Here is a 26,164-nt window from a genome sequence, read left to right on the forward strand (position 1 = left end):
TCATCACGTTTCATGAAAACATCACGTTTTAATATCTAGTTGTGAACTTATTTAGTTGTAAAAAAAAAACTTTTGTAGCACCTTTATATTTAAGAGTGCAAAAGTCTAAAAAAAGGATACTAAATTCCTAAACTCATGAAAATTGTATTCATACTTGTATAGTACACAATGGGGTGGTTTCCCGGACGTGGATTAGTAAATATTCTAGACTGAAATAAATGTAAGAGGTGTCTAAACTGCAAACAACTTGCACTGACATATCTTAAAATACATCAGTGCCCTTTGTTTTGCCTCAAAATGCACACCAGTAATTTTTAGTAAGGCATGTTTGTTAAAACTAGTTGGGTGATTCTCGCGAAATTAGACTTATGAGGTGTCATGAAACATTTTGATAAAAGTAAATGCAAAGTAAGAGTATCAAAATAAAAAGCATACAGTTACAAACATCTTTTCATGTACTATTTTGCACATGATTTCAAATGACATCATACAAACCAATTTTGTTGTTTTTTCCACATTTAAGGGAAAATTTTCATTACCGCAACGTGTCCATGACTGGATGTGGGTTCTTTGACATGGAAATATTTACAATTAAAAAATCTAAAAAATAAAAAGCTTCAGTGCATGTTATACTATAAACATTTACAGTAAAGAAACATGTGGTATTTGGTGATCATTGATAAATGTAGAGACAATAATAAGGAATATAAATGTGTCCAAGAAAAATTTTGTCATCCTCCGCAAAGATTTTAGTCATTGTTTAAGCCATCAATGAACTAACATTTTCAAAAATAAAATTGTTGGAAGGGACATAATTGACTGTGACACTCAAGATGTCTACCAGGTAAGCAGTTCTTATTTTTTCTCTCCAAATAAAAGTTGAAATTTTGTTTGTCACAGTACCTAGAAAACTTTTTATATTTCATTACCGAAACATGAGTTTGTAAATGCATATATTTAATGTAATATCATGTTGCGGTAATGATAATTTTTTATAATGATAATCTAAAAATGTAAAAAATTCTGTAGGAAATATTTTTTAAATCCTCTAAAAATAATGGTTATAGTAAGTTCAGACCTTAATCTTATATGTGAAAAAAATGGTCTTCAAGGGCTTTTTAAAAAAACATGATGCTGGACACCTTTTAAGTGAGAATTACCCAGTTATATTTCCTAGTCCTGGCTTAAGATAATCTCGGTCCAGGAAACCACCCCTAGTAGTCTCAAACGTTGAACCCCACTGCTTTTTTTAAGAACCATATTAAAATGGTTATTTTACGGCATCATGCCTTATAATATTTAAGAAACATTTACTTTTTAAAGTGCATTCTTCAGCTTACAAAGTCAACCCTACACATCTAAAACATACAGTGCTGTTTGAGCCCCCACCACTTAACATACACCTGTACTCCCAACCTTATATCTACTTCGTCCATATGGCACAAGTGGCATATATTTGTATATAGTTGCATTACAATGGGCCCTCCGTTCAAAGCTTGGTAACATTCTATATTAATAGAAGCTGTGTGTATTATTCATAAGCAGAATTACTTTGGTGCCATGGTCCCAGGCCAAAGGGAGCTCGGTGCACTCCTGCTCTCAGCCCTGACAAGAAGAATACTAACAATACCGGACATGTGCGGGGCTGCCCGAGTTTACCACTGCCCACACTATCGCCATTATAATAATCTATTCAAGGATTAAAGGAGTTTTATCTTTGAGCCCATGAATAATGAAAGTGGAATTTCAAAATTTAATTGCCCCGAATTAAATGATTCAAGATAATGTTTCGTTTATAAATTTGTAATGGGGCTTGGGGGGCAAAGAATGAAAAAATACATGAAATAAAACCTTTCTTTCCCCCGAAACCACAAGGAAAGGACAATGGGCCGATACCCTACATCTCTTCATGGGAAGTAAAATAAAGACTTCCCAAAATGACGGGTGAAAAATGCACAGAACTTTAATCTTGGACTTTGTCAGTTTAGACAGATTCTAAGAAGTCTATACAGTTTTCTGGCATATACAGTTTCAGTGCAATCCACTGTAGGTCTTCATGGCTAGACCAGTTTAAAAGGTTTGAGAATACGCGTATTAAAGCTGTAAGACTTCAAAGCTATAAATCTATATACAGAAGCAGCAAGAACAAATCTACTTTGAACAGTAACAGTTTAGCCAGAATACCATAACAGAAATACAGGCATTAACAACAAACCGTATTACTTTTTCAATGCCTCATACTGAACACAGCTCATGTGACTGAATAAAGCTACACAGTGCTTTATATAGAGGCAAACTCATTGCGTAAAAGATCTAATCTTAATCCCGTATCAGTGTTTCACATCTAGAGAACAATAAAAATAACTTCTTTAAGGCTTTAAAGATGATTGGAATATAGATTTTGGTGTTGTGATGAATAATGACATAAAAATTTGCAAAGATCTAGTATGAGAGAGAATTATATTCTCAATATTTACTGCTAAGTTATCTGAAATGTATTAAAACTAGTGTATATAAAGGACAAAAGAGTTGAATCCTTTACATTGAATGGCAACCATATGGTCACCAGCAGCCTCTTATCCTCTGGTTTTGCGTTACGACATCAATGTTCAAATAGGAAACGAAAATATAACAAAAACTAAAAAAAATTATATTCTTCGAAATGCACAAAAAATAAGATCGTTTGTGGGGTTAAATTTGTTCAGAAACCTTAATTTTATCTGGATAACCGTAAGCAAGCAGCGTTAATGGCATTGATGATCTTGCAGATCAATTTCAAAACATAAAGAATGATTGTCTAGCGACACGACAATGTTACTGGAATGATCTACAGTAACAGCTGGTTAGAGAAGTAAACTCCCTACGTCAGCATTTTAGATGACTAAACAGAAACATCCTTGGCAGCGTCACCACAGCAAAGTCCTTCAATATATATATACATTTACTTTCATTTTCCGAGGTCCATGCAAGCTTTCATTTCGACAGGAGTCCGGTCATTTCCACCTTTTCTGGTACTCGTATAAAACGCAAATGAAACAAAATAAAACAGGCTTCTTAGTTTAAGCGAGCTCATACTCCAACTGTAAGCTGCATTTATTAAAAAACAAAAACTGTGACTTATTAAACTGAAATGCACTGCCTTTTTGCTTAAAAAGAAGATTTTGCTCCTATTTGTGCAAGTCTCTCTAAAGAAAATAAATAAATATCAAGAACTATGATTGCCACCATGCTCCGGTCAAATTTATTTACTGCCTTATGGTTCGTCTTCAGTTCGTTTGGTGCATGGGGCATCTTGGTGTTCGGGTGTCTTCTCAACCCCATCCCCTATCTCCTTAACCTCTGGATCTTCTTCAGTACCATCAAGATCTTTACATCGCCCATTAAGAACTGTTTTCTTGTACGCGTCCAGGCTGGCTTCGTCCGGCTTCATTTCGACTAAGCTCATCTCCTCCTCAAGACGCTCGTCTTCCTCCTCTAGCTTGCGCAGGATGATGGGAAGTTTGGCGTCTGCGTTCTCCAAAAGAGCGATGTCGCTTTCTTCATAGAGTGGCAGGGGGGTTCCCTCATCAAGCTGTTTTTGGAAGTGCTGGCGTTTGGTGCGACCGCTGGACACGGCACGCTCCAGAATCTCTTTTTCGGCCAGGCGCAGTTTTATAGCTATGCGGGAATGCAGAGACAGGTCGGGCTTCTCTAGCATGGACCGGTCCTCCTGAACAAAACAATCAGAGACATTTCAGATCAATGACTATTGGCTACAGTTAAAGGAAAACACCACCGTTTTTTAAATATTTTACTATGTTCTTACCTCAACTTAGATGAATTTATACATGCCTATCTTTTTTCATTGTGTGCACTTTATCTTTGTACAGCGTGTCGTGAATGTGTTAGCATTTAGCCTAGCCCCATTCATTCCTTAGGATCCAAACAGGGATGAATTTAGAAGCCACCAAACACTTGCATGTTTCCCTATTTAAAGACTGTTACATGAGTAAGTATGGTGGCACAAAATAAAACGTGGCAATTATTTAAACGGATAAAAAATGAGAACTATATTGTATGGCGGAAGAGCGCTTAAGTTTGCAGCACTTCGACCTCAAAATAGTGGCCACGTTTTATTTTGTGCCACCATACTTGCTTGTGAAAATTCTTATGTGACAGTCTTTAATTAGGGAAAACATGGAGGTGTTTGTTAGCTTCTAAATTAATCCCTGTTTGGATCCTAAGGAATGAATGGGGCTAGGCTAAATGCTAACACATTCACGACACGCTGTACAAAGATAAAGTGCACGGATTGAAAAAAGACAGGTATGTATTCATTTGTCTAAGTTTAAGTATTAACATAGTAAAATATTGAAAATGGTGGTGTTTTCCTTTAATCTTGTTTTAAATTGCAACTTATTTGATCCATTACATCAGAAGATAATGATAAATATAGCAAAGTGCATCACTACCAATGCCTAATTAACAATGACATTTTTCTGTTTCTGTAGCTCAGATGGTGGAACATGGTGCTTGCAACACCTAGGTTGGGGATTAAATCCTAGGAATACACAATGATAAAATGTATACCATGAATGCAGTCACTTTGGATATAAGTGTCTGCCAAATCCATACATTTAAAGGGGGGTTTAAAGTCATTTCATGCTTTCTGACTTAGATGCCTCATGCTAAACATAGGCAAAGTGGCAAAACAGCAGTTGGATGTATGACAGACTATTTCTGTGCCGAATGCACTTCGCCAGGGTTCGTACAAATTTCTAAAAGTTTTTTTCGAACATGAAAGATTAATAAGTAACGATCTTGCTTTATTTCTTTTATGAGCAATTTCAGTGCAGAAAGTACAGTGGAAGTCCTTATATGGGCGCTTTAACCGGAATGGAGCGCACACACACCAACCAAGAGCTCACACGAAATAAATGTCACCAAATAAGTGTGTTGTTGTTTGTGAGTAGTTTGGATGTAAGTTAACAACTCACACTAAATGAGCACTATGCATCAAATGTTGACTTCTACTATATTGTTGCCACAATTTTAATCCATTATTAGGGTTTAGGGCACTTTAAAAACCTTACACAGTAAAATCATGGTAAAATGGCTCTTATGTTATACTATTTCACAATCTTTAAAACATTTAGGGAAGATAGCCTTCCCTAAGTTTAAGCTCCAGCACCTCTGAGGTTGTCTTGTACGTCTTGAGAAGCAGCGCGGCCCTTGTCTCCAGGAACGTCCACAGCTTGATCTCATTTTCCCAGCTGACGGGGAATTCAGTGTTGCCCAGGGTAAAGATCTTGTTGATGGCGTGATCGCCCACCAGGTAGTCCTTGAGTTCCTCTACAATCAGAAACGCACACCTCTCTGGTTAACAAGTATCTCTCGCGCTATTGCGCCGGCAGGTCTGATTCGCCATGATTACGTAAGGTACGATTACACGGCTGCTAATGAGATGAAAGGGCTTGGCAAGGGAACGCATCGTCCGTGCACGCCACTGATTCATGTCACACCGGTAAAACAGAAGCCCCCAGCACAGGGGCTTGGCTTCGTTTAAAAATTAACATAAAAATTCTGAATAATGTATAGACTCAGACTTTAAGAGGTCTTGCCAGAGGACACGGCCTGGCTTTATGGGATTTATGACAAAAACTTCTCCTACATAGATGCTTATAAATATTTCACTGTGACTGTGAATCAGTGCTTGCACAAATCTGCTGGACTGTCTTAATCACTTAAACACCTGAAGGGCACTTGTTCACGACCGAATATGCATACTTTCCTTAAAGCTATATATCAAATGAGTAGTATGTCCGAATATACAGTTTCATCTACTGCCCATGCTAAGATTGTAAAAGCACAGCCATCCACTGTACCGAAATGGTCTTTGTGTTTAAACTTACTCAACTTGACAAAAAAACATTACATTAAATTACGGTAACACTTTATAATAAGGTTGTATTTGTTAGCATAAGAAAGTGCACATATTTTCTTTTGTCTAAATTTGTGTGGACCGTGATGCCTCTCACTTCCTGTTTCGCATGCCTCAGGTGACCCTTCCGATGTATTCTCTTACCTTCGGTCATGCAGAAGACACGCAAGAAGGCCAAAAGCTGGGCGGAAATGGGCGGCTCATTGCAGTGCAGGGCAAAAATACTGGACCTGTGGAAGCAAAAGATCAGAGAAGGTTCAAAGCAGGGTTTTCCACCAACAGACTTCCTCCCGTCCCTCGAATTAAACCCCAATTAACTCCATCAGAACGGGCAGGTGCTAATGGAAGCCTCCCGCTTGCACGAGACCGTGGCGATGCTCCCCGTCGCATGACAACTGATTGATCTGAAGCGATGAGAGGCCACTGAACTTGATGCATTTTTAAAAACGCGCTCAATCATTTATAATTTACCGTTTAATTACTGAAGCAAATCTATGGCCTCTTCCTGTCTGACTTACACTGGGATGAAAAGGAGCATTTAGGCTCTGACCTGAACCTTACATGGGCTTGTGTAGATTATTTATGAGAGACCCTGGTCCACAAAACCAGTTATAATGGTCAATATTTTGAAATCTTTAAGTTGAATATAAGCTTTCCATGGATGTATGGTTTGTTAGGATAAGACAATATTTGGCCGAGATTAAAAAAATCAGGAATCTGAAGATATGGGAGAAAATCGCCTTTAAAGGGACACTCCACTTTTTTTGAAAATAGGCTAATTTTCCCGCTCCCCTAGAGTTGAACGTTTGATTTTTACCGTTTTGGAATCCATTATGCTGATCTCCGGGTCTGGCGGTACCACTTTTAGCATAGCTTAGCATAATCTATTGAATCCGATTAGACCATTAGCATCGCGCTAAAGAATGACCATAGTTCCTAGCCATATCAGCCTAGAAAATCACAACTTTTAATTTTCTGTCAGTCTTAGTACACGATGTAACTACAGAAGAGTCAAGTTTTAAATAGGAAAAAATATCGAAAACTCTTTGGGGTTTTTTAAGCGCGATGCTAATGGTCTAATCGGATTCAATGGACTATGCTAAGCTATGCTAAAAGTGGTACCGCCAGACCCGGAGTTCGGCTGAATGGATTTCAAAACAGTAAGAATCAAATATTTTACTCTAGGGGAGCTGGAAAATGAGCATATTTTCAAAAAAAGTTGAGTGTCCCTTTAAAGTTGTTCAAATGAAGTCCTTAGCAACACATATTACTAATGTTAAATAAAGTTTTTAAATAAAATGTACAAAATATATTTACTTAATATCATCCTAACTTTTTTTGACCCACACAATGTATTGTTGGCTATTGCTACAAATATACCCAACTTATGAATGGATTTGTGGTCCAGGGTCATATATCCGTACAAAAAATGCTAATAATTCAAAAGTATACTACAGATCAGCATACATGAAAATAATATTTATTATTAATCTTCCTAGGGAAAATTATAATAATTATAACAAGTGTGAATTGCAATACTCACGCAGGTATGCCTGCACGTGCCAGAACCTCGGCCTTCATCGCATACAAACGCTCGCTCTTGCTCACACCCAGCTTAATCTTCACACGGTCGTGTGCGTTACCCTCGAAGAAGAAACCGTTGTGGATGACAAACTCTGCATTGGATCTTGTACCGTAGAATATATAGATCTAGGGAGGAAAAAAAACAAGAATGACCCCTATGGGCATATTTATGACAACAAACCAACTATGGGATCACATGCAACTTGTACTATTCCCCACTGACGATTTAGCCCCAAAAACATATTTCTACTCTCCACAAAAACATGCCTTTACACACCTCTCACGTTTCCCCTACTACAGTACATCCGCAATATTTACAGATAGCACAGAGAGAGTGTGAAGAAGAGAGATAAAGCACAATGCAATAGAAAAAGAGAGAGAGGACGGGCGAGCGAAGCACAGTTCAATCTTGTCCTCGGCCTCTTCACATCGAGTTCCGGCCCGGTGCGAAATCAGCAGTACAAATCAGGGATCAAACGGCTCTGTACGGAGAGACGAGCCCCAACCCTCGCCCGAGTCCCATGCGCCGGCCCCTGCACTTGCCTTCTTTCGCTAGCTGTCTTTCTGAATCTTATCAAATAATTCACATTCTGGGGTGCGGGGGGTGTATACCTGCCCTGTCACTGTGGGCCGTGTACATCTGCTCTTCCCATGGCTGGATCTGAATGCCTCTGCTCTGATATTACCCTCAAGCCTCCATAATGGCCACTGGCTGATAAATGCATCACAAAGTCGCACAGGTGAGAATGAAAATCGAAAACGTACAAGCGCATTAGGTGGCGTACAGCGAGAAATTCGCTCTGCCCCATCATTTGGAGAGATGGGCGATACTGGGAGAAATTTTGGATGTAAAGATGATTGGTCATTGTGACCTTACAATGGTGAAGCTGTTGTACGGGTCACACTACTCACCTGTTCACCCTCTTTGTAATCTCTGAGAGCTACGCATTCACATCGGTCATCCTCTAGATTGTAGCCGGTCGTAATCTAAAAGAGAACACAGAGAACGGTTTATTCACTTTGGAGAAACCTCGTATAATTCTGAGGCACATTTTACAAGATACAGAAGCAGATCAATTACAGAGTAAAGTGATTTTTCATTATTTTCGACAGATTTACAGAGATAAATGTGTGTAAAAAAATTGTGTGTAATTAAAGCGACACTCCACTTTTTTCAAAATATGCTTATTTTCCAGCTCCCCTAGAGATAAACCTTTGATTTTTAATGTTTTGGAATCCATTCAGCCGATCTCCCGGACTGGCGGCACCACTTTTAGCATAGCTTAGCATAATCTATTGAATCTGATTAGATCATTAGCATCACGCTCAAAAATCTTTCAATATTTTTCCTATTTAAAACTTGACTCTTCTGTAGTTACATTGTGTACTAAGAATTCTGACAGAAAATTAAAAGTTGTGATTTTCTAGGCAGATTTGGCTAGGAACTATACTCTCATTCTGATGAAACACAGTAAATTGTAAGAAAAACACTGCTAACACTAACATATGTTTTTATTAAACATTAAACCAGAGAAAACCATTTCATTACCTATTTTAATGACTGTGATTTTCAATGCATATCATAATTTGAAAAAAACTCATTTTAGGACATAAGCGCATTACAGTTATATAAACACAAGCGCTATATTGCTCTGTGGCAAAAGCCACCGAGTGCAATCAAAGACAAATTATCCAAATAAATATAAAAGATCCCCCGAGATCAAAGCATAATCTGCCGAATCGCAGTGCGTTTCTGCGTCTCTTTGAAAGTAAATGATTTGTGCAAGATTGCAATACAATTGAAAGCACTGTAAACATTCATAACATGCATGAATATGTTCATATGGCAGAAGTTTAATTTCAAAGATGGTCTTTCCAAAACAATGGCCATATATGATTTTGGATGTGAAGTGTTTGTTGTGTGTGATGGAGACAATGTTGCAGACTCACCAGGCCGTTTGTGTGGTTGCACATATCCCACAGTGGGATGAGGGCCAATGTGACCCGACTACCGTCTGCTGTGGGAATCTGGTTCTGTCGGGTCATCACAGAGGACACTGCCCACCTGAGTCACACACACAACATTACATCACTACAGTTACCAAACTAGGTTATATGATAATAATTATACTATTTATATATAGTATACAAGTAATTAAATATACCATAACTGTGCAAAAGTCTTAGGCCACCATGCCAGAATTAGATTTGTTGTTTTTGCAATGTTATAGTGATCATATATTATTGTTTCTCAGTCTCTTTAATATAATACATCCAGAAAATACAGGAAATGTGTATATAGTATTAAAAACTGTATAAAGATGTAAACTGATGTGTCAAGTTTTAGGGTAAACTCTCCTTCCACTTGAGCAATAGCAGGAAACTGCAAGATCTCTTAAACCCAAATAAAATAAAATCCTAATTTCTAATTAATTAAATTAGTCTTATTATTAGGCTTTTTACTTCATTCTGCTCAAAAACACTCAATATGTGTTTAGTGCCAAGAGAGGTCACACTAAACACAGACGATGCCTAAAGAGGACATTTAGTCCTGAAATTTTTATTTTTTAGTACATATTTCCTGTATTTTCTGTTTGTATCTTAATAAAATAGATTGAAAAATAAATATAGATGGACATTAACTTCTAAAACAACAATTCTGGTGGTGGTGGCCTAAGACTTTTGCACAGTACTGTATATATTTTAATAAATGAAGATAAGCACACAGCTGCAATAACCACTGACTTCCATAGTAGGAAAACAAATATTATGTAAGTATTGTGATAAATAATGGCAAGCACACAGTTGACGGTACCCATTGAATTCCATCGTATTTGTTTTTCCTACTATAGAAAGTCAAATAAAGTCAAGTGTACTTACCATCATATATCAAAATAACTTTGTGTTCATTAGAAAAAAGACATTCATACAGGTTTAGAACAACATGAGGATGAGAAAATGATTTTCATTTTTGGGCAAACTATCCCTTTAACAAACGATCTCTTGCTTTTAAGGCCTATTAAGAAACTCATTGCTGTACCAGCATTACACATGTCACATGCAAGTCATTAACATACAGAAGACTTAAAGGAATATTCCATTTTCTTAAAAGAAAAATCCAGATAATTTACTCACCACCATGTCATCCAAAATGTTGATGTCTTTCTTTGTTCAGTCGAGAAGAAATTATGTTTTTGAGGAAAACATTGCAGGATTTTTCTCATTTTAATGGACTTTAATAGAGAAAAATAAAAGAAAAAATATGCTCTTTTAAACCACAACTTTTCGTCTAGATCCGGTCCAGCGTGACCTAACGTAAATGCGTAGTGACGTAGGGAGGTCACGTGTTACATATATAAAACGCACATTTGCGGACCATTGTAAACAATAAACTGCCACAAAGACATTAATTAGTATCAGTTGACATACAACAACGTAGGACCGGTCCTCTTTCAACACACTTGTAAACACTAGGGCGGAGTTTCGCGTTTCGTCCTCTGTGACCTCTTGACGTCATGACGTATTGCGTGGGGTCACGCTGACTCATCACGACTGGATCTAGATGAAAAGTTGTGGTTTAAAAGAGCATATTTTTTATTTTTCTTGTCAAAAATGACAATCGTTTCGCTAGATAAGACCCTTATGCCTCGTTTGGGATCGTTTATAGTCCTTTGAAACTCCGTTAAAAAAAACGTTAAGTGTTGAGTTAAGTATTAAATGTTGGGCTCTATTAAAGTCCATTAAAATGAGAAAAATCCTGCAATGTTTTCCTCAAAAAACATAATTTCTTCTCGACTGAACAAAGAAAGACATCAACATTTTGGATGACATGGTGGTGAGTAAATTATCTGGATTTTTCTTCTAAGAAAATGGACTATTCCTTTAAAGGAAAACACCACCATTTTTAATATTTTATTATGTTCTTACCTCAACTTAGACAAATTAATACATGCCTATCTTTTATCAATGCGTGCACTTTTAATCTTTGTACAGTGCCTTGTGAATGTGTTAGCATTTATCCTATCCCCATTCATTCCTATGGCTCCAAACAGGGATGAATTTAGAAGCCACCAAACACTTCCATGTTTTCCTTATTTAAAGACTGTTACATGAATTGTTACACGAGTAAGTATGGTGGCACGAAATAAAACTTTTGTTTGGACCCATAGGAATGAATGGGGCTAGGCAAAATGCTAACACATTCAAGAAACCCTGTGCAAAGATTAAAAGTGCATGCATTGAAAAAAGAAAGGTATGTATTAATTCTTCTAAGTTGAGGTAAGAACATAGTAAAATATTGAAAAAACGGTGGTGTTTTCCTTTAAAGGTACAATAGCAGAAATAATGTATGTTTAATTCAAACGACCAGGAAGAGGTTAAAAGTTGTCACGTAAACTAAATTACTACTGTTTTGGTGTAACTAAAATTGTAAGTGGACTTCAGGGACAAACACAAAATGCTTTAAAACTACAGAATACGCCTCCTGTAGTCTATAACTAATCTGGACATTATTTATTTAAAGGAACTCCATGAAATCATGAGTCCACTGAAGACAACATTAACTGTGACAAGAAGCTATTTCATTCCGTTCACACAGCGCCCAACGGGAACACAGACTTGCATCATACCCAACAATCTAAAGATGAAAGGGGACCAATGATAAATTATTCCTTCACAGATAATTTGGTACTAATGAAAGAGCAATGAGAACAAACACCTTGTTTTCAGAGGCCAAGCTTAGACCTAAAACCAACCTATGTTTTTTAAATCTCAGCAGGGATGAGAAGTTCCACTTTTTAACATAGTAGGACATTTCACCAACCTGTAGTCGTCAAAGCTAAAGGCGTCCTTCAAGGGCAGCTTACTGGCATTCGGATGAGTCTGGGAAGTGAAGAACAGAAACAGTGAAGGGAAGAATAAGGAGAAGAGAGAAAATATAGAGGTAGAGGAGGAATGAAAGAAGAGGGGAAGAAAAAAGAAAAACACAAATCAGTCAGTTGAATTTCATTATGTGGCTGCCTAACAGATCCTAACAAGAGTGTAGCCAGGCAGAGAGCGTCCAGTGGTGCTATGCAAGGATCATGGTGGCATTAGCCCGCCATACATCACTGTCAACTTAATTTGTTGTGCCCAGCAGCCGTCATAAATCTGCTTCATCAATTTGGGTGACAGAGAGCCACTGGTGCCACAGAAATCTACATTTAAAGCCACAGACTCGCTCCCTCCAAGGGCTCATTTGCAGCGGGTGTCATGGAGAGGAAAAAAGCTACGATCTTGTAAAAAAAAAGAAAAAACACGGGAGGGAGAAAAGAATGCCGGGGTCTAATTCAGCCGGCCCGTGGCACCCTCCTGAACATGCAAAATGAGCCATAAAAATAGACGTAGGTATGAAGCTGAGAGTGAAGGATATTCTTCTTTTCCCCCCACAGGTACTCTTGTGGCTACGTGTGTGGCGCTTGTCCTGCGAAATGAAGCACGGTGCTCCACAATGAGGTACTGCGCAAACCGTAATGGCGTTGATATGTATATAACGCAATACATCAGAGAGCTTGCGCTCGAAAATAGTAATCACGACTTGGGTGATCAGTCCATCACAGAGAACGAGTGATAAAACTGCCCTGCAGACAACAGAACGAAACCAAGGACTGAAAGAAAAGTAAACTTTCAAAATGACAAATTATTTGCGGACCTGTATAAAAAAAAATATAACACGTATGGCGGCAAAATTTACGTGAAAACATTAAGGTTTTTGTATATAATTCTGCCAATTAAAAGAAGTTTGCGCATAAATAGGGGTGGTGACGGCACAGTGGATAAAACACTCGCCTTTGGTGTGAGAGACCCGGGTTCGAATCCACTGTAACACACTATTGTGTACCTGAGCAAGGCACTTGACCCCTGGTTTGCTCCAGAGGCGTGCGACCTCTGACATATATAGCAATTGTAAGTCGCTTTGGATAAAAGCGTCAGCTAAATGAATAAGTAAGTTAGTAAATACAATAAAGACCAGCCAATAAATTACAGAATATTTATTTTGGTTAGACAATTCCTTTAAAATACTACACACAGTGTTCTCCAGATAATCCGCTCTTGCAAATATACAATCCCAAGACATACGTGTGCTTATTAAAAGAGAGTGCAAACTCCTGTGAATCAAACTGCATCATTAGGCACTCAAACTGAGGAATATAAGCATAAAATGGACGTACTGTGAAGTAGTAGCTAACTTTTACCTTCCTTGTCTCTCCCCATTAATCAATTTCCTTGACACTAATTGAGCCCTGTATTCCCCCTTGCTCGGGAAACCCAGACACTTAGCGAAGACCGTGATACCAAAAGGAAAGTGTGTGGTCACATGTATTTGCAGGTTTGTTTAAAGGAAAAAAGGTCTTTTATCACATTCAGAAAAAGATCTCTGCTACAATTGACACAGCCATGCCGCAAGCTCAGGCAAAGGTGTAGCGCTCGCAGGTAGATGAAGGTCGAAGAGGAAGCTGTAAATTCTGAAAGCAGGTTATAATAACAGAGCTAAAGCTGTCCACTCCACTCATTTAAGCCTGAATTTGGTGAGCGGCTTGACTCGGAAGCAGCGCTCGCGTACGATGACGGACAACCATTAAAAGATAAGCCTCCTGTAAAGCCAGCGAGTCAGAATTCAGTGTCTTGGGTTTGAGCCTTGGGTTTGCAGCTGAAGGTAAGGATGAAAATACACATTACGGGTTTGACGGAAGTAATAGCGCAAATCTCCAGAGAGTGTCGGGCGATGTTCTCGGCAGATTTCTTTAAGCGAAGTAGTGCTGAATACGGCTAAATAAAAAAGGAAAAACATTTAGGAGAGCATCTGTATCCATTATAGGCCACCTGAAAAGAGTTAAAGCGCCATTAATGATATTTTTAGCCCTCTGAGAGACGAATACTCAGATTGCCCGAGTACCATAATAGATTCAATTAAGGCAATAATTAGTTGAACCGAGTGATAAACCTCTAGGGGGCGCAAGCCTGGTGCCAGGAAGGCCATGGAGAGGTCTGTCCGGCACTAGGGGTAAGGCCACTTGTCCGTAAAAAAAGAAATTGTGCACATGTTTAAAACACTGGGGTAAGATGAAACAGAGGGAGTTTTAGACGGCACGTTTGATGAGGTGTAGTTTTCAGAGATAAAGGGCAGCTGCACTGCTGCAGGTTCAGCTTGTGATACATTAGCATCACCAGAGAGAGGTAATTCATCATGTGGCACAATGGCACGGTGGCTCCGGGACGTAAGGGGGGGACAGCCCTGTAAATCAATTAGAAAACAAAAGCTCCCACCACGAGCGCCTGCTCCGCTTAACAAGGACGACGGGAAACGCGGCTAATTGGCCGGTGGCCTCCAGGAGGTCTTTCTGGTTCCGAGATCCCCGAGCACCCCGAGTCTCTTCCGCCGCACCAGTCGGCATTAGCGAGCTCTTCATTCCGGTGCATGCTGAGGATCAAACGGAATTGATTTTACCTTCTCCTACGTTGACCGTTCCAGCCGTCTTTTGGGTTCGGCTGAGCATTGATCTTTTGCGAATAACATACATGCACCTCGTCGTTCGGTGCCACAAAACTCCCGTTTTCCGAGCTGCATCGGGAAGGTCAGACAGATATCTTCCCAGGTGCAAGGAGGGAGGGGGCTGCGACTGTACCATTGGGACCCGGTTCATTTCTCATCAACAGCAGCAGATGCATCGCACCAAGGTTACTTTGCATTCGCTGCATACCGGGGTCACCTTATGAGGTTCACCTCCCCCACACACGCATCCGGCTCCGGCGAGGAAAGCGCAGCTATCATTGGTCCCCCACGGACACGGGAGGCGCACAGATACTCCTCAGAGGGAGCATGGCGCTGACAACAGCCTATCCCTCTTCACACAGGCAAATATATATAAAAAGCTCCAGAATTCCTGCAGGTGAAGGGCCTGGCTATCCTAGTTCTTCTCCGAGAGATGCCGGGAGGGGGGTGAGCAGGAACCAGATAAAGCGGACGGGAGGAGAGGAGGCAGAAGAAGGGGGCTGGGGTTGTCAGTCATGTGTGGAAGGTACAATCAGGTCAATTCAATTCAAAGCCAATGCGACAAGCTAATTTTCCAGCCCGGTCATCTGCGGACGCTTCAGAAGAGAGGCTGACATTGACAGTAGTCATTACAGTGACACTGGCTTCCAACCTGAAGAGCCGAGAGGAGAGGAGCCGCAAAAGGGACAGGACACTCACCGAAGGGCCGGCAAGACAACCCTCCCCCTTAACCCAATCTCTGTGCACATAAAAAGACACAGTGAGGAGTTTGTTTCACTGCGAACTCCTGCTTGAATACACACAGAGTAAATCTTGCCGTTATCGGAAAAGTTTACATGATCACTGATCAGTATGTGTTTTTTCTACGTCGCGAGGTTCCCCAGCTTTGTTTTACTGTAATGCTACATGGTTTAACCAACATGCAACATGAAAAAGTCTTCCAACTCATTTAGACCGGATCCTTGGAAGATTCACTTCTGCCACCTAATGGACACAAACATCTTGACAACATTCAAATATAAGAATTGATTAATTTTCTGATGCCAAAGGCCTAAGGAAGCAGATGCATACATTTTAGCTTATTGTGTTTCCTGTTATTTGTCACAATCACTGTAGAGAAAACAGCATAAATACATTTTTGATTAAACAGTTATTAACGGAGTATGAAAAACAATAATCTTGTTTCTAATTACCCACCCACCTCCTTTTATGAACTAGAAAACATTTAATAAGGAGAATGTCAACGGACTTACAGACAAAGTGACAAATACATTATCAATTTGCATGAATATTTGATGCCTTATCTTGACAATGTGAAATATTACTTTCTTTTCTCTAATTGACAGTCATCTAATGAAAGAAACTAAACTGGCGGATATTTTGAATGGAAATTGGGAGAAACACAGCATATTATTGCTTCCTTAATAGCCCAAGAACCAGAATGAAATGTATTCGTTTAATCAAAAGCCAATTTGAATGAATTGATCTTACTTTAAATCTCACTTAATAATTGAAAATGTGCATTACATATTATTGAAATGGCATTTCATTGTTATATCACGTAACTACAGTGAAAAAAGCCTAAGATGCCCATTGAGACGAGAGCTCACCAGGTTATGCTACAAACGATTTCCAAGGCAATCCAATATCTTTATATCTGAATTAGCAAGTCCCAAGCATCTATCAAGTAGTTTTCTAACCCCAAAATGTAAAACTCCAATGGACATTCAATCACATTAGCATAACCACCGTGTTTGGTTTGTATCAGACAGCATAAATAAAATGCTTGAAGGCTTCTTCAAAACACTTAAATAAGAGGTCAAAAAACTAAAAGCGCATCTGTCCGTTCATGACTCGAAAAGCATTTTGAGGGGTAAACATCTCCCCCTGTTGGCCAAAGAACACCACTGCAGCGCCATCTCTGAGCCATGTCAATGGCAGCTTATCAGAGGCCCTGAAATTGGGTGCAAGAGGGCATTATAAAGCTCCTTTTACCCATCTCCAATGTGCCTCCAACGGCAGGGATCCTTTTAAAACTGGATTTCCTCACCTTCGCAGACAGCAGAGTAAAGGACAGCTATTCATGTGGCTACAGAGTCTGAATAACTTCAGGTGTGATTGCTTAAAAAGCCCAGTACTCAGATGGCTAGCAGTCCATGTATGAGACACAGATAGGGCTATCAGTCACCTCGCTCTGCAAGACTGCCATACCAAGAGCACAACTCTATGGACTTGCTAAAGAAAGTAAAAAGGGTTTATTTATTGTGAATTCAGTGACACTGACGGCTAAAATTTGTGATGGGGCTTTAAGATGAATCTGTATTAACCACTGCTGAGGTTTTCCTCTCCAGAAAGATACAAGGCAATTCTTCACTGGGTATAATGTTATTAGTCACAAGACAAAGCATGTAAAAAGCAAATACAACATATTTGTAATTGAATTATAATTTATGATTCGCAATATACGCACACAACTCAAAAGAAAGATGTGTAACTTACATGGATTACTTTGTAGAAGTAGGCGTACTGTCTCGCTGTGTTTTTGTATTGACTAAGCACATCCTGTATGGCTTGTGTGGATAGCAGGTTGCGCACCTCCTCGTCTTCAAAATACATGGGCGTGTCATACTCAGCAGGCAGGGTCTTGATATAGGGCAACCAGTTTGAGCTGGGATTGGCCCGTTCACACAGCAAGTGTAGAGCCAGAGTCACATTGCCCATGGCCTGTAGGATCCGGTCTTGGTTGTACAGAGGGCCTGATAATAAAAATAAAGTTAGGGATTATATGCAAATATCTGTTTACTAGATAATAAAATCACAGCTCTTTCATTGAAACCATCCAAAGGTCACTTTTGGGTTGCTTTCACACCAAGTTTTCATTTAAATGACCAAGAGCCTGGTTTGACTTTTTTTGTACATACAACACAAAATCTGAGACCAACTATGTGTGACCTAGACCACAAAACCAGTCATATGGGTCAATTTTGAAATTGAGATTTATGCATAGTCTGAAAGCTAAATCAAAGCTATCTATTGATGTATGGTTTGTTAGGATAGGACAATATTTGGCATTGATACAACTATTTGAAAATCTGGAATCTGAAGGTGAATACAGTTAAATACAGCACCTTTTAAAACTTTATAAACACTAAACCTTTAAAACACTATGGGGCGGTTTCCTGGACAGGGATTAGAGTACCAAAACACACTTGTAGCCAATCAGCAGTAAGTGCTAAAAAACTTTTCTGATGGGGAACTTGTAGCAGTGATACAAAGGTATTTCCATGCCTTTTTTCTAGAATCAATATTGTCGCGTGGTCAATCTCACAATCGCCACCAAGATTTTCTGCAGTGGAGCTTATTTTTTCTCTTGTTTTATGTGAAAATTGCCACTCCAAATCTACCAAGTAAACCGACTATGTGTTTAGGTCTGCCGCCTTGTTACACATCATGTGAGTGACAGCGGAGCACAGCAAATCAGGAAGAGAAAAAAACTATCAGGTCTGATTGGTGAATGAATAGGGTTTGGGGTTTTACACTTTGTGAGTGTGACCAAGTTTGACTGATATAGCATCTATTGGCGCTTTTCCATCACATAATAGTACCCCACAGGTTAGGTCGGGTCAGCTTACTTTTGGAGGCTTTTCCACTTGGTGCAGTACGTAGTACACCTCGGTTGGGGTTCCAAGCGACCCGAGCTGATACCAAAACGTGACGCGTAAAAACTGTAGATCACTGTTTGGTCTGAGAGTATCGTCATTACCAGCGTCATCGCTCTAATGTAAACGATTAGCTTTACCTTCATGCTACCATGCGCTGTTTTGAGTAAACCTGTTGTCATCTGTGCTTTGCTGTAAGTTCCCAAACTCCCTTTTAGCGATGAAAAACATGCACAGGTTGAGAATCAGGAACACCATAACAGTTTTTTTTTCCAGACTTGCAGTTTGTGGCGGCACATTCGCCACGTGCACATCTGTATATGCTTAAATGCAACTTAAATAAGGCAAAGCGGAGCACGTCGACTGACGCCACGGGTGTTTGTACAGTAACTGTCATGTGATACAGAGGTAGTGATAAACATGATGTGCAAGCATCTATTTGTGGTGGTCAATTAAAATTTTGTGGCAGACTGAGAAATACATGAATGTATGGAAATGTCCAACGACGCTCTCATTTGTATGATGTCACAGCAGTAGGCATCGCAAATATAACGACACGCCTATAATCCCTCCCACTCTGAAGTGTTACTTAACTCAAGGGAAAAGCTAACCAAGCCAAAGTGAGGTGAGCTGACCCGACCCAAATCAAACCGTGGGGAACTATGCAATAGAAAAGCGCCATATGATTGTTGTTCAATATATACGTAAATGCGTGAATGCAGCATCTGAATACAAGGAATACTGTACATGCAAGTAAATCCCCGTCATTTAGAAAGATCGCATTTATGTATGAATCGAGATCGTGATTATTTTTTTCGATTAATCTTGCTTTCATTGAAACACACAAGAAAGCCATTGTGATATTCTCAGATTGTGCTTAAAATCTTGTGTATTATTGTGGACAACATGGATCATCAGGTTTTGCTCGAATTTGTGAAGTCTATGCTAGCTCAAATGCATATTGTCATAATTTTATGCATTTTTTTCATCATCAAAAATTAATTATTTTTACTTTCTGTAGTATTTAGTGGTGGTGGGAAAATGCTATGAGTCAACTCACCAAGAACAGAGTTCTTTGCGGACTCCACAGTCATGAGCATTTTTCTGGGTATCCACAGGAACAGTTCCTCTGCCTGAAACAGAAAAAACCATAGAACAACTGAAACAGCACATAAAAAAATCTATGAATTATTGTGTCAAAACTGCATTTTCTATACTTTTTATCATTTAAGCTAACAAATCACCCACAACGTCAATAAGAACAACTGTAGCAGACCATTCAAATACTGACTGCAATCGAGTGAGAAGTAAAATGCAACCTGTCGGGATCAATAACCTCGAATCAATCAGCGCTTTAAAACCCATGAGACAAGGCAATAAAAACCCATGAAAACTACATACAGACATGTAATTAACACTCATTTGCTGACCATTGTAAGCCAGAATTAAAATGATTTCATCTACCGCCAATATACATTACAACAGCATGATATGTAGGTGGTGGAGCAACCTGCCAACATACCGCACATGTAATTTCCATTTGCAGTGGATTGAATCTCATTACCGTGTGTGTGCACCTGCAAACATGTGATGTCAGGATAATACTGCATTAGTCTTGCAAGCCAGACTTTTGACAAGGAGCCATATTGTTGTTGTTTTATTTAGGCTAAGAGCAACCAAATTAAATGTTAAAATTAAAAGTGTTGCCTGACCAACTACAGCTCGCTCAAATCGACGACCGATAAGCCAGTCAGGATTCGACCAGCCATCCTGGCATCAGATGGTCTCTGGGCTCGAGGAGAAATATACCAACCTTGATATCTTTGGTGGCCTTCAGGCCATATCCTTCATCAGCAAAGCTAGAGATCTCGAAACCATCACACGAAGCTCCACACTCTGCAGCCCATCCCATCAGTTCGGAGAAATAGTCCTCTCTGCACCCCTCGAACATGACCGACATCCCTTAGGAAATAATACAATCATTTCCATTACTTTAACTCGCATTAGTGAAACTACTGTAAGTGGTTCTACCCATTACTTATGCATTTCACTGCTTATGTTGTTAAATGTTCGTGGATATTTATGTGCTCCCATGTGCATCTTTTGAGACTCTATTATACAATAGGATTTTCTTAAAGTCTTGCAGCAGTGCTTTATTAAAACACAAGTTATTCTAAATGAAACTAATACTTTATATTGGTGTCCATTACATCAATTTACTTCATGTGTGTACAGTATATTAAGACAATCAGACTGCCAAATAATGCATGTATAACTACATACCACTGCTTATGTAAGTGAGACTCTATTATGGGAAGCTTTTCACCCAAAAAACTATATTCTATCATCATTTACATATCCTCATGTATTCAAAATGCACAAAAGGCGCTATATGCCAATTGAAAGATTTTTTTTTCTAAAGCCATTTGATAGCTTTGCATCCTGACATGTCATATTTGAATATAAAGAAAGCATGAACGCAGTGATAAAGACAAATCAATAATTTCAACACATTAAATTTACAACTGTTCTTCCAAGATATGTATGGCTTTAGTGCCTACACATTATAATAATATCACGCATTTAAGATGCATTTTCATTTACGAGTTCATTTGTCCCTGTTTACTTTCATCGTGAGGGCACAAAGGAAATTCCCTACAGCGGAAAGTAATATGTTTTGAAATGACATAAGTAAATGCCAGCAAATCCAGTATTGCAAAATCACTTTCATGTAATTTGTAATCATATTCACGTCTTCTTGTAGCAGCACAAAATGTCATGGGTTCAATCCCAGGGAACACACATACAGATAAAATGTGTACATTGTAATGCACTGCCAAATTGCATAAATGAAAATGTCCCTTTTCAGTATTCATGTGAACTGAACTACAGTACCTTTCTGTTTCTTACGGATCTTCTCCACCAGAGCTCGGATCTGAATGTATTCCTCCCACTCCTTCCCAGGAGAGGGAGCTGTACTGCTACACTCTAAACAAGAGAAAAGAAAACATTTTAGGAAGTTTATTTGTAACAGACATTTATGCTTGGATCAGCATAACCCAAGCAAATGAAGCAATGGTTTAGCACAGTCAACATTTATATATTTTACATTTTACATATACATTTAAAATTACTTTTTGCTGCATCCCAGTGTTCTTAACTTTAATCCATCAACCCATACTTTGCAAAAGTGCTCAAAAGTACATTGTCCAAGTCTAATAACATTAATAAGTGACTAGTACCTTATGATGCCAATTTAAGGGTGTTTTAAGACCTGAGCCTTTTTTTTTAACCTGGTCTGTTTCTCCCTTGGTTCGGATCTTTAGACATAAGTGAACACGGCAATTGCACTCGGATCCGCACCAAAACAACTGCTCTGTGACCGCCAGAACAAGGTGGCAAACGAACTCTGGAGCAGTTGAATATAAGTGTGAAAGCAATACGACCCAATGGACAGGCTATCCTATTGCTTTTTGGTGAGCTTTTTGGTGAATTCAGGTGAGCACATCGCCATTCCTAACCAAAGCACACATTTTCCTTATAAAATGTCTTCTAATTGCTCTTCTCCGCGATAGATACATGGTAAGAATGTCCCGCCTAAGTTTTGATTCCTGTTAACAATAATGAAGTAATATAACCGCAGATACCAAAAAAGCCACAAAATAATCCCAGAAAAATGCTGTCTGTCGTTCCTGACAGGGGAATGGAAAATTAACAGATGCACTCTGACCAATTAAATGAGAGTTTACTCGCACGTGACTTGTATTAATAAAGTCTGGGTCGTTTGAAAATATTGCCTTTTTAATGGAAACCGAACCCATATGAAATTGCAACATTGTAGCCATTTAACCCCTGGTTTGGGAAAAACAAAGCAATCAATCTACAGGTCTAAAAAAAGATGTGGGATTTTAAATGAAAGGTTGCAGGTTCAAAGCTCACAAGTGGGATCTAAGATCTATCACCACTGTAATCCTTAGCAATGAAAAGGGGTGGGATAGTTTGGCCAAAAATAAAAATTCTGTCATGATAGGACTGTGACGATTAATCCTGCAAATGCACGTTTTCTCAATGAATGAATTTGAATGAATTACGATGAAATGCCACCACATCCAAAAGCCAGAGGGCGCTCTCGTGTAGAAATGCCATTTGTGCCACAGAAGAAGTAGCATTACAAACGCTATAGAGACAGAGCGCCGATATGCAAATTTGAAAACCACGCCCACCGGGGGGGAAAACAATCCAACCGTCTCCATTGACTTTGTATTGCGAGAGGCTGCCTCCTTGTCATTTCTGGCTTATAACAAAAAACAGAATAATGCCTAAAAGCTGCTGTGTGACAATATGTACAGCTAACAAGCCAAAGAACCCAGAAATAAGTTTTTATAAGCTGTCGAGCCGTAAAACCCAGCTTTTAAGGAGAATAAAGTGGATCGCCGACTACGTTTCCCCCTAGTGGACGCAGTTCTACTAATAGAAGTACTATGAAAAGTTGCCTGTTTCCACTTTTGTTTCTTTAAACGCTCGTTTTATGAGGTCGACAGCTTAAAAAAAACTTATTTCTGGGTTTTTTGGCTTTTTAGCTGTACACCTTGTCACACAGCAGCTTTTATGTATTATTCTGTTTTTAATTTTAATCTGTAAATAAGTTTTTATAAGCTGTCGACCCCAAAAACGAGCGTTTAAAGACACAAAAATGGAAACAGGCAACTTTTCATAGTAATACTATTAGTAGAACTGTGTCCAATAGGGGGAAACGTAGTCGGCGATCCACTTTATTCTCCTTAAAGACAGGGTTTTACGGCTCGACAGCTTATAAAAACTTATTTCTGGGTTCTTTGGCTTGTTAGCTGTAGATATTGTCACACAGCAGTTTTTAGGCATTATTCTGTTTTTGTTATAAGCCAGAAATGACAAGGAGGCAGCCTCTCGCAATACAAAGTCAATGGAGACGGTTGGATTGTTTTCCCCCCCGGTGGGCGTGGTTTTCAGGTTATGACGCGCGGCGCTCTGTCTCTATTCCAGGAAATGTCTAAAGGGATATTTATATCACTGTTCTTCAGATTGTTTCAGGTATTTTCATGATAATAAAAATATTTTGAATGATTGTGTTTGACGAGTGTTGCTTTTTTAAATTCGCGTTATAAACGAATCAAACTCATATTGATTTTAGATTGATAAGGACTTCCTGCTGATCACAGAGCCGTAGTACATGCACAAGCTGTGCATGAAACACAGAATCGGAGCCTTGCGATTCAGAATCGATTTCAGGCAGGTCTTTTTAATGGGGAACGCGATGGATCGTTGCAGCCCTACCCCATGACTTTCTTCTAATGGACACAAAAGCCTAGAAATAGATTGACAGCCTCAGGCACTATTCACTTCTATTGCTTCTGTCCCCATAGAAAGTATATATGAAAACCATTGCGTATCCTACGCTGTCGCGGCTACGCTGTAGGACGAACACATCTATAATGAGCCATCAATGTTACAAGAGTCATGTTTTTAACAACACAAGGGTAAAAAATAATGACAGAGTTTCTCCATTAAATCATTTCCCTTACCAGAAAATGTCTGACTCAAGGGTTTTTTTTTAGGATCCATCTGGATTTTTTTCATTAGAAAATCATTATAACTATCATGTAAAGTTATACGCACAAATTATACGATGCTATAAATGGGGGTAATTCATTGTAACATAATTTCAGAGCAAATATGCAGTTTATACTCACTCTGCAGCAGTTCAGAGATTAAATTCATCATCTCTTTTGGAGAAACCACAGCTGTGGCCCCGGTCCCTGATTTCTGGGTCTTCACTCGACTCTTTTTGCCCATCTTGCTGTTGTAGGAGAGGGGATAGCTGGCAAAAAAATTGGACACAATTTGAAGAAAATTAGATCTAATTAAATTAATATTAAATAACTTAAAAGTAACAATACAGCTAAACCGTGTTTCCACGCACCCTGAAAGGCTTCAAACGAGCAAATAGCTAGAAAGTACTTGGCTCAGCACTCTTTATACTGTAAACATAGCTGAACCTCCGCAGGTAAACTATAAAACCATAAGTGGTAAATAGCAGAAACGTGAATGTTTCACATCCAAATCAATCTTGAACCTGCCAAAAAAAGGTTAATGGTCTCTGTGAGGAATTACAAACACTACATTGCCCAAGGACACTAGAACGAGTACCTCAAGTATACCTGCCAAAAGGCTCATACTGTAAACATTCAGTATACAGTATAGTTTACATGAAACTAGAATTTATTGTGTATCGTCCATATGACTTCCCTGCAGGCTAGTTAAATTCAATAAACGGCTTCTGCTGATAACACAAAAAAGCTGAAAGTGCACATTTGTGACTAATCCTAGAGATACAGATACCAAATGTTACTAAACCCATGATGTCTACTATTTACAAAATAATGACAGACCCAATTATATTACTAAACCACCAAAGAAGGACCCAGCAACACTGCTCCAGTAGTTGACAGTAGACAGCAGAGACATGATACATATACTTCAGTTTAGTTTATTTTAGTTAAGAAGTCCAAACATTACACATGATCTCATCAGAGAGTATACAAAGAAAACATCAACATTCACACAACAAAAGAAAGACGGCAGATAATCTCAACAGCCAGATGCCTTAAATAACTCCGCCTGGCCCAGTGAATCCATTCAAACCCACTAGCAGCTGATTATTTGCTTGACACTACTGCAGTGCATTTCTGTCTTTTCTTCAAACGCTGATACGTCGATTGAACGCATGAATTAAACTCTCAACAAATCAGAGATTAACGTACATAAATAATACTACATCTATTACTCAATGGGCGTGTTAGAATTAAACAGACAAATGACTGCACAGGCAACATTCGTGGGTATCAAATGTTCAGCAGCATTTTTGGACATCACATACGCATCTGATCAATCGGCATTCTGCGCTTTTGATGTAAAGAAAAAAACTATTTTGTTTAGATAGCTCTGTCGGTTTTAAGACACAACCAGCCAGCAAGCTTCTGTTTCGCAACACTTTTCGCATTAGACACTTTTTACATCGTATTTTTGCGAAGTAATTTTAGACATGAGGCTTATTATGTGTTTATAGTTACAATAACTCATCCACGTACGACTGCAAACATCATTTAAAGCATATTAACACTAAAACTACCTTCCAATTGATTGCAAGGGCTGCTCCTGTCAACCTGGAACTCAATCCTCTTCAGAGCGGTCTGCTGGCACAACCAAACCTTCGTGTGAACGGCGAAAGTCACGCCCCCTATTCGATTTTCTAATTGCTGATTGGGTGTGGAAGATGTTCGCCCCGCCTATGTGTCTACCATACGCAATTTTGATTCGCTGAGGAAATATACGGACCATCATAGTCGTTACATAATTGGTTGGAATCGTACATATTTTTAATCGAGTCAAATTGTAAGCAACGATTGGTTTAATACAAGGCGGTACCTTTTG

The 26,164-nt window shown here is 39.0% G+C and overlaps 1 protein-coding gene across 1 annotated transcript; it reads right to left on the reverse strand.

Annotated features, from left to right (window-relative positions):
* Positions 1 to 1,945: 1,945 nt before the first annotated feature.
* On the reverse strand, positions 1,946 to 25,941 carry setd3 (SET domain containing 3, actin histidine methyltransferase). Its single transcript, XM_065251909.1, has 13 exons — positions 25,863 to 25,941; positions 24,424 to 24,551; positions 21,590 to 21,682; positions 20,508 to 20,656; positions 19,755 to 19,827; positions 17,535 to 17,791; positions 12,327 to 12,385; positions 9,455 to 9,569; positions 8,417 to 8,491; positions 7,464 to 7,630; positions 6,065 to 6,150; positions 5,171 to 5,331; positions 1,946 to 3,709 (listed from the first exon to the last, which is right to left on the reverse strand). Exons 2-13 carry the CDS (start codon positions 24,524 to 24,526, stop codon positions 3,254 to 3,256), a joined length of 1,794 nt encoding a protein of 597 aa, XP_065107981.1. The 5' UTR covers positions 24,527 to 24,551; positions 25,863 to 25,941; the 3' UTR covers positions 1,946 to 3,253.
* Positions 25,942 to 26,164: the final 223 nt, after the last annotated feature.

Source organism: Paramisgurnus dabryanus, chromosome 17, assembly GCF_030506205.2.
Source record: "Paramisgurnus dabryanus chromosome 17, PD_genome_1.1, whole genome shotgun sequence".
Taxonomy (NCBI): domain Eukaryota; kingdom Metazoa; phylum Chordata; class Actinopteri; order Cypriniformes; family Cobitidae; genus Paramisgurnus; species Paramisgurnus dabryanus.